The sequence below is a fragment of the Ailuropoda melanoleuca genome, chromosome 4 (assembly GCF_002007445.2).
Source record: "Ailuropoda melanoleuca isolate Jingjing chromosome 4, ASM200744v2, whole genome shotgun sequence".
NCBI classification, from domain to species: Eukaryota; Metazoa; Chordata; class Mammalia; order Carnivora; family Ursidae; genus Ailuropoda; species Ailuropoda melanoleuca.
Window position 1 is genome coordinate 105,724,731 of NC_048221.1, and position 9,245 is coordinate 105,733,975.

Genomic DNA, 9,245 nt, shown 5'->3' on the forward strand with positions numbered 1-9,245 from the left:
GTGCACGCTCGCTCTCTCATATAAATAAATGAAATCTTTAAAAACAAACAAATGGTCAGAAGATAATGTTAGTCTGGAGTTCTTTTGCCTCTCCAGAGCTGTGCTTTCCAGTAAAATAGCCATTAGCCACACATGCATTTTAATTAAAATTAAATGATATTTAAAATTCATTCCTCGCGTTCATGCTAGTTAGCCACATGTGGCTGCTGGCTGCTGTATTCGGTGGTGCAGCGATGGAACATTGTCATTTGTGCAGGAAGCTGTTGGACAGTGCTGCTCCACAGTAACCTTAACCTTATTTTGAAGCCTTGTAGGAGAACCTTTGGACTCCGTTTGTCACCTGCTTTAGGTCAGCAGTTCCTGTAGGAGCTGTGCTCTGTTGGACGGACTTCGGAGCAAGGCACACCTGAGTTGAAATTTCACCTCTGTCATTTACCAGCTGTGCCGAAAGGGACTGGATACCTTACCTGGAGTTCATACCGTAGGGCTGTAATGATTAAATGAACCGTGCCCAGGGTCTGTCTCATGCTTGGAAGGCACACAGTAGGCGCTCCTAGTCTGTCAGTTCTTACCCATTTACCCCAACTTGAGAAAGAACCCTTGGGTTCAGAAATGACTGCTCTAGTTCTTCTCTCCTGTGGTAGACTTTATACATATAAAACGGAGAAGAACTTGATTATCTCTGTTTTGGTGGGCTGATTTTACAAAATCCATAGCCTCACCTATGGGGAAGATTTTTATTTTGTGGGGGGAGAGGTTACAGACTTTTTCTTGGAAACAGGTAAACAGTTTCCACAATAATTGAATCTTCTAAAATTTTACTCAACCTTGATGACGTTATAGTGAAACTAGTGTTTCTGATCCCAAAGCCTGTTGCATTTCTCTCTACCGTCACATATCACTTTGGTTCAGTTCCAGACCAGTCTGTGGTCCTGCTTCCTAAGTAACACTTGGGAACGTGGGGACAGGCTCAGAGGAGGAGTGTCCGTTTGCCTTACGTGCATGTGAACTGGCTCCCTGCAGTAACGACTTCTAGATATTCACTCAAAGGAGAAAGCCTAAAGAAAGGAATTTATACTTACGTATAAAGTAAATTATTATGTAACTAATAAAATGATTAGAAATGCCAGCAAATGGAAACATGCTTGAGGAAATTGTAGAAATACATCTGTACTGTCATTAAAACTACATTATCGCTTGTGTGCAGATAAGGTAGGGAATAGATTTGTATGAATAAGGTGACGTGTTGGGAATTGTGTAGGTGCAGGTCATACCTACTAGTACTCAGCTCACGTGATTTTAAGAAGATAGCCTATATCCGTTAATTCCACAGTTTTCTTTTTCTTGGCCTTTTCATCCTGATTATATGTAACACAAATGATTACTGGGGGAAAAAAATGTTTTTCTAAGTATGCAGATTTGGTGAGGTTGTGTGTGTCTCCCACTTTGGTGAAAGTCAAGCTTGAGACAAGACTCAGGAGGAAGGGAAAGTGTGCTGGGAGCACATAGACAAAGGGCTGGAACTGTCCCAGGTCATATGGAGAGTTGCCGTCTGTGGCGTGTGCGTCTGCTCCTTCAGCGGGCGTGCGCTCCGCTGGCTGTATGCCGGGCAGTCCACCATGGGTGGACGGGGACGTGTGGCCCCTTGAACTGCGTGATGTGTGGTTGGTGGGGGTACAGAAGGGGACTCCTTATAAAGCCCGATCGCTTTTTTGTTCTGCAGAAAACCCTTCAAAAGGATCATCCCTCATCATCTATGATATTATGAATGAATTAACAGGACAGAAATTTTCCCCAAAGGACCCAGATGACGGTATGCACAGAAATTGCTTGTGTGAAACAAAGAGCCTGCTTTCCTGATTGCCAGTTATTAGAGGCCTTATGATAGGACTTAATTTAGCTTACTTGTCTTATGGGTGATTATTCTGAAGAAGCCAAAATATGTGTGGCACGTTGCTGTGTTTCCTCTCCTAGAGTTTTTATTCCTTTAGAATTAAGAGTTAATAATAAAACCTTAACAGTTTTATTGCTAGGATTTTTATTAATGCTGCTCATTTGAAAATATATTTTATCCATTGTAACCAAAGACTTGTGAACTTTGATTTTCAGATATGTTTTTTCAGTCAGCCATGAAAGCTGTAAGTACCATTTCTTGTTTAACTTTTGTCTTTTTCTTTTTATCCACTTAAATTCATTTATAACTGGGGTGGGGGGTGGGCTCCCCTGATTCCTTCACTTTCTCTTTTGTTTATGTCTTTGGTCCAAATTTTCTTTTTTTCCTCTTAATTTTTATACTAATTTACATAGCATCCCTGCCCTTTGTTTTTGTATACATTGTCTTTTAGCATATCCTGTTCCCGAAGGATAATTGCTTTCCAAAAGTTCAGTGTGTATCCTTGCAGGTTTCCTCCTCTAGGTATTTTGTTTGTTAAAAACAACGTAGTATTTCACGGGGGTGGGGTGGACTACAGCTTACTTAACTTTTCTGCTGTGAGTGCGTTTTGGTGTTCCTTCATGGAGGTGTGGTTTTTTTTGTTGTTTTTGGTTTTTTTGGAAATGTAGTGATGCTGAAATGAGCATTCCATCTGTCTTTTATGCACATCATGACCAAGTGTTTTCATAGGATTGATTGCTGAACGTACAATCTAGATCAAAATCATTTTGTTTTAAATTTCACAGAACTTGGGGTTTGCTTTTTCCCCCCCTCATACAACTCATTTGTTATCAACCAGTAAATCAGCATGAGTATTTCCACAAGTAACTGTCTTTTTAATGTAATGAGCCACTGTTTGGCTGATAAATCTGAGTGATGCTTACTACTTGTATATTTGCAGTGCTCATTTCTCAGAGATCTAGAACTTGCTTATCAAGTACATGGCCTTTTAAACACTGGGGACAACTGGAAATTCATTGGACCAGATCATCGGCGTAATTTCTATTAGTAAGTGTGTTAGAAATGTATCCTTTTGCATTATTGGAGCCTCTTTAAGCAACCCATTAATTCTGCAAGTGGGAGACTTGGTAGCCCTCCTGTGTCACGTCTGCGGGCAGCATGCCCCTAACTAAGGGTACATGTTAATTGAACACTTGGCAATTCAAGCAGTGGTAAAACTGATTTGCCAGACTGAGATGTCGAAAGTGTATCGTTTAGACTATTTTTCTTTGTAACGCTTTGAATCTACCTATTTTTTTCCTCTAGGCCCTGTTTTATATTTTTGATGTATAGTAGGGTGGGTCCCTAACAATTTCAACACAGCCTTTTTTTTTTTTTTTTTTTAAGATTTTATTTATTTGAGAGAGAGAGCAGGGGGAGGGGCAGAGGGAGAGGGAGAATGAGGGAGTCTGATGCGGGGCTTGATCCCAGGAACCCGAGATCATGAGCTGAGCCGAAGGAGGACGCTTAACCAACTGAGAAGCCCAGGCGCCCCAGCCTCTTGTTTTTAAAAATGAAGATACAGAGATGAATCGTAAAGAGACTCCTTAAATGAGTTTGACTTGAGGTAGATAAAAAGTAGTTAAGGAGACAGCCTGTTAATAGGCAAATAGGCATGTGACAGTTGTCTTGCGTGTCCATGTCCTTGCTTCCCATTGCATGCTTTTAAAATGAATGTGGTAGTCACTGTCCGCTCCCCACAAGCTGAGCGCACAGAGGCGGCAGTCATGAACGGCCAGTTGTGGATGAGAGGGTATTACTTGGGAAGTCCGGAGAGTATAGTTAGCACCTCCTAGGTTGAGCATTGGCCCGTGTAACTTGACATTGTTTGTAACTTATAAATTGATTTTGAATTCTGTGTAACATATCATCATATAGCTGTGCTGTCAATCATTCTGTTGTTAGGGATCTGAGACTGAACCTACCTTTTCTCTCCGTTACAGTTCCAAGTTCTTCAGTTTGGTTTGTCTAATGGAACAAATCGATGTCACCTTGAAGTGGTACAAGGACCTGATACCTTCAGTAAGATGATTCATAACTTATCATCGTAGATGTGCTCATGGTGTATCTCCTAATGCTTTAAAAATGTATTTGTATTTCAGGTATTCTTTCCCCGTTCCCAAACTTTGATAGACCTTCTCCAAGCATTGGATGTGGCCAACCGGCTAGAAGTGATTCCTCAAATTTGGAAAGGTTGGTTTCAGCTTGTATGTTCAGGCCCATCTCACTTCATCACTTCATTGTCCTACATTTTGATTAACAAATGTGTTAACATTTTTAGGGATGGAAATTTCCAGTTTTCACTAAGTTGAATATGTTAGGGTCTGCTTCATGGTTGCTGGCTCACATTGCATATTGGATTGCATGAGTAAAAATGCATTGAAAGTGACCTAAGTAAGTTCCTTTGTGACAGAAAAAGGTAGAGTTTTGTGCATTTGTTGTGTGACATGACAAAGGGAAGATCAGTGCTAATTACGTGGCACACCCTAAATCAAAATTCAGGTCTCCACCCACAAAGCCTTTGTTGTTCCTCCATATCATGCTGTGGTCATTGCGACTCAGTTGTTAACCAGGCAGTGATACTGATGTTTCTAAGAAATAGGCATGATTGTGGGTTTCTGTGTAATCTGGCTGCAGAAGATGCTGTGTCTCTTGTACCAGGTGACTGTGATCGCAACTTGAGTTTCTGTCAGCTTCAGGTTTCCATGTCTGAACACTGGGAGGATAGCCCTGACCTATTTTACAAGATTGCTCTAGTGATTGTTACATAAAAGATTGTTGACAGTTACCAAGTGCTATAAAAAGGTGTCTTGCCATATGGAGCCCGTAGCCGCTCGAGAGTAGTGCACGTGCTCTGCTCCTTCATCCCTTCTTACGTGGGTTACCCTGCCGGTTTCCTGGAGTCCTGGAATGAACTGTGTCAGCAACTGACTCTCACCCACCCAGAACGGTGATGGTGGATGAAGGTCAGCCAGAGAGTTTTGGTTTTACGTGACAGTGATCACCTCTCACTATGTTATTTCTGTTTCAAGACAGTAAAGAATATGGTCACACTTTTCACAATGTCCTGAAGGAAGAGATTCTGATGCTCATGGCAAGGGATAAGCACTCACCAGAGGTAGGGTTTTATCCAAAATTCAAATTACATTACAGTGATTAGATGTATACTAACCAGTGTATTCTCTAACATTGTGGACCCCGTAAGGGTAATTTCCTTGGTTTCATCTAGGGAAACATGGAGAATTCTGCCACCTAAACTCAGATTTAAATTCTACATCTAAACTTAACCCGGCCATTAGCAGAATCCCATTTCTAAAGTCACTTTTATTCCTGTTTGTTTCTGTCTTGACAGTAGTAGCTTTTTGAAAAAATTACCATCTAAAAAGAAAACCCAGATGTGGCCAGTTTGCAATTTGTTTACCCCAGAGTAGGCAGGATACGTTCTTTTTTCCTTACTGCTTGTGTACTACACATGTGATGGGTTTAAATGGTAAAATGCGTAGCTCAAAAATGTCAGTGCTTCTGTGGAGTCTCCTGAACTTAGATTCTCCTAAAACCAGTGAGGCAGCTCTGCTGACTCTCCGAGCCTCTCAGCTTCAGGTGGCCTTTGCTGACTGTGCTGCAGACATCAAATCCACTTACGAGAGCCAGGATGGCAGACAGACTGCTCCTGAGTGGCCAGCCAACTCTCTGAACTACGTAGCTGTCCTCTTTTTAAGGGCTGGGAGAACCCAAGAAGCCTGGTGAGTACAAAACCACAAGTGTAAATTAGAGGCATTTGTACGTGGATCTTAGAACATTTTCCCTGGTCACTAGTTTTCTAATTTGTGTGATGTGTAATCAGAAAAATGGGTTTTCTCTGGGACTGCAAATACCGACTGAAAAGGAAACTTTAGGAAGACCAGTATAGTATATACATAGTATTTAAAAGAGGACATGGTTTAATGGGCTAATTATTACTCTGTTTCTCATCTATTTTCTGTTTCCGTGGCAAGTAGTCACTTGTCTGTCCACATAAATAGAATGATTAAAGTCTTATTTTTGAAAATGTTTTGGGCATTTGGCTTATCCAAGTATTTCACTTGTGCACTTGGACTTCTAGAAACTGACATTTACACACAGAACCATCTTTGGTTTGTGTCACTATATACCTACCAGTTAGGTGATTTCTTCAGCACTTCATTCACATACTAATTCTTAGCGTTTATGAATGGAGACATACATGTATTCCTTTTTCCAAAAGCAGAAAAGTCAACAAAAGAATACTTTGTAGTAGTCATCTTCGTTAGGTGGTTTTGCTGTGTTTTGTTCAGAAAGTTGGGTACTCGTATACGGCTTTTTCAACACAAGAAAGTAACTTAATTTGAACGTAGGGTTGTCATCCCTAAATGTGGCTACTCACTGTCTTCAGGAAAAGCTGGTGAATGAAGGCTTTGCTGCCTAAACTGGTCTTAGTGTGAATCACACCCACGACCTACACTGCTAGTGACAAACCTTTGACGCTCAAATTTGTTAACTCAGGTTGACACACACTTGTTATGAAACAGGCTGTGATGATTGGCGCAGGGGTACGGACCTCAGCTGAATCATGGGAGCTGAGTGTATGTGCTTCGCCTTTGTCTTGCGTGTGGCAGGATGCTGGTGAGCACTTACATGAGACCGATGCCTTAGTCTGAGCCTGTTCGTCACAACCTAATCCTAGGACACTGATCTCGTCCTGGGATTGTAAGAGAGGAAGGAGATCACACTCTATAATAGCATCCTTCTCTTTCAGCTGCCCACAGGGTGTATCCCGTCCCTGGGAGGACTGAAGGGATCCTCTAGAAGAGGATATACCCCCAGTAATTCTCAACACCGGCAAAAAATCAGACTGGCCTGTGAAACTTGAAATGCACACATGTGAAGTTTGGGAGGAGGGAGTTGAAGTGCCCGAGGTGATTTAGATGTCAGCAGGGCTGGGAGCCAGTGGAGCTCACACAGTATGTGTCTTCAGACTTGCAGTGGGAGAATAGCTACGATCATCTGCTCACCTTCTGTGCTATTTGTATTTGTAATCTTTCTCGTATCTCATCTTGTGAACAGGGAAATGCTGGGGCTTTTCAAGAAGCATAATAAGATCCCTGGGTAAGTTGAAGTTAACAGGCCTCCTGGGTGCATCTTGGATTAGCTGCATGGTCTTAACTCTTACCATGGGGTGACTGGAATTTCTTCACGTACCTCAGTCCCAGTGATTGAGCATCCTTCGGCTCAAGCCAGTGGACAGTTGCTTCCACCATCTAGGGCATCCTGAAGCAAGCAGTTTTTTGTTTTTTGTTTTTTTTTTTAAAGATTTTATTTATTTATTCGACAGAGATAGAGACAGCCAGCGAGAAAGGGAACACAAGCAGGGGGAGTGGGAGAGGAAGAAGCAGGCTCATAGCGGAGGAGCCTGATGTGGGGCTTGATCCCATAACGCCGGGATCACGCCCTGAGCCGAAGGCAGACGCTTAACCGCTGTGCCACCCAGGCGCCCCTGAAGCAAGCAGTTTTAAATCTGTGCCTACCGATTGCAACACCCTGGGGATTCACTGAACAGATCCTTAATGAAGGCATACTGAACCGGTGTTCATTATCCCTTTGGACCTTTAAAGTTAATCTTCCTGGGGATGCCTGGGTGGCTCAGTTGGTTAAGTGTCTGCCTTCAGCTCCGATCATTGTGCCGGGGCGCTGAGGCTCCTCCTCAGCAGGAAATTTGCTTTTCCCTCTGCCCATTCCCCCACTAGTGTTCCTAGCTCTCTCAGATGAGTAAATTTTTCTAAATCTTAAAAAAAAATAATAAAGTTAGTCTTCATGTAACTTTACTTCCAAAGCTACTGTTGAGGATTTCATGACTCAGCTTTATAGAATGTTAGATTTTACTTCGCATATAAATCTTTGAGGGGGTTTAGAGCTTTAGTTGGGGAATGTTGACGTTTTGCCTTTCTGTTACAGAAATGAGTTGCTGAATGAATTTATGGACAGTGCAAAAGCATCCAACAGCCCTGCCCAGGCCATTGAGATAGTGAAGCTGGCAAGTGCCTTCAGCTTGCCTATTTGTGAAGGCCTCACCCAGAGAGTGATGGCTGACTTTGCAATTAACCAGGAACAAAAGTGAGTCCTGCATTGATAACATAAAGGAAAGTGATAAAAATGGAGCAGACCATTTGTCCATCTACCCATTTAATGTTTATAGCTTTCTGCCTGCAGCTAGAGTCCCCTCCACCAAGCCTGAAATGCAGTGTAACCCTCCAGTTTATTTTCCTTACAGGGAAGCCCTGGAAAATCTAACTTCATTGACGAGTGATAGTGACAGTGACAGCGACAGTGACATCAATGAAGGCAAATAAAAGTGGGTGAATCAGGAGCAGCTGTGGCCTAGCACAGCTGCTGTAATTACACTTGAGAACTGACATCTCTGTTCCGCCATATTGTGAAGAAAACAAGAGAATTCAGACTTGAACTTCGAAGAACAATAGATACAACACTGACTATTTAAATTCCTAATTTGATACTTCCTATGCCACCCATTCAGGGTTGACCATTTAAACAGAAGCATTTCGTTTTCTTGGACAAGGATTGTGGGGACACAGCTGGTTTCAGCAAAGCTCTGCATACCTGCAGTGTTTGGCCAACTTCACACTGCTGGTTTGCCCTTCCCCCGTCGTGGACTTGACCTTCACTGGCTGATGCTGTGATGCTATTGCTTCCTCAGTCTTCAAGGAGGTGGCTAAAGGAGGTTTGCATACATATCTCCATTGATACTAGATCAGTAGCCCAATTTCAGGGATATTTTAGAGGTGAGAAATTTGCCATTGTCGTTTAATCATTTCTAAGGTGCACAGGTTTTAGGTTGCACGTATGGGAAAACGAAAGCTATAAATAAACACTATAGTTAATGTGCATTTGTACGCATTTCCATTACTTTTACCCAGCCTTTATTTCCCCCCCAGCCCTGGGACTTGCACAAAAGTGCTTCGCCTCCCTTGCTTCCCCTTTGCGTGCCAGCACGTTAGCTGCGCTCTGCGGAGAGTGGTCTCAGGTGAGGGCTGCTGGGCGCCTGGGTGGCTCCATTAGTTAAGCATTGCCTTTGGCTCAGGACCCCCGCATCCGGCTCCCTGCTCAGTGGGAGTCTGCTCCTCCCCCTGCCTGTGTGCTCACTCGCTCACTCACTCTCAGTCACATAAGATATAAAATATAAAAAAATAGAGAGGGCTGCTAACCAAGAACCCATACGTCTGGCGTTTCTCTTCATTGAAATCAGATTGAAAGTGAACAGCAACCTGCGTGGATCACA

At 42.7% G+C, this 9,245-nt stretch overlaps 1 protein-coding gene and 1 non-coding gene across 4 annotated transcripts in view; both read left to right on the plus strand.

Moving 5' to 3' along the window:
- The window catches only part of PTCD3 (pentatricopeptide repeat domain 3), a 29,521-nt gene extending 20,668 nt beyond the window's left edge, over nt 1-8,853 (plus strand). Inside the window, exons 15-24 of one of the 3 annotated variants that reach the window (XR_002144487.2) lie at nt 1,724-1,813; nt 2,110-2,138; nt 2,835-2,941; nt 3,877-3,955; nt 4,036-4,126; nt 4,966-5,051; nt 5,528-5,676; nt 6,708-6,912; nt 7,016-7,057; nt 7,904-8,003. Coding sequence is in view for 1 of the 3 variants with exons in the window: in XM_002928634.4 (XP_002928680.1) it covers nt 1,724-1,813; nt 2,110-2,138; nt 2,835-2,941; nt 3,877-3,955; nt 4,036-4,126; nt 4,966-5,051; nt 5,528-5,676; nt 7,016-7,057; nt 7,904-8,062; nt 8,220-8,298 (911 nt within the window). In the remaining 2 variants the exon portion in view is untranslated. Of the gene's footprint in view, nt 1-1,723; nt 1,814-2,109; nt 2,139-2,834; nt 2,942-3,876; nt 3,956-4,035; nt 4,127-4,965; nt 5,052-5,527; nt 5,677-6,707; nt 7,058-7,903; nt 8,063-8,219 lie in introns of those variants that run through there. The other 2 variants (XM_002928634.4, XR_004624999.1) reach the window with 2 other exon arrangements.
- On the plus strand, nt 6,478-6,614 carry LOC117802136. Its single transcript, XR_004625186.1, has one exon. It is a non-coding gene; the product is annotated as a small nucleolar RNA SNORD94 (small nucleolar RNA).
- Nucleotides 8,854-9,245: the final 392 nt, after the last annotated feature.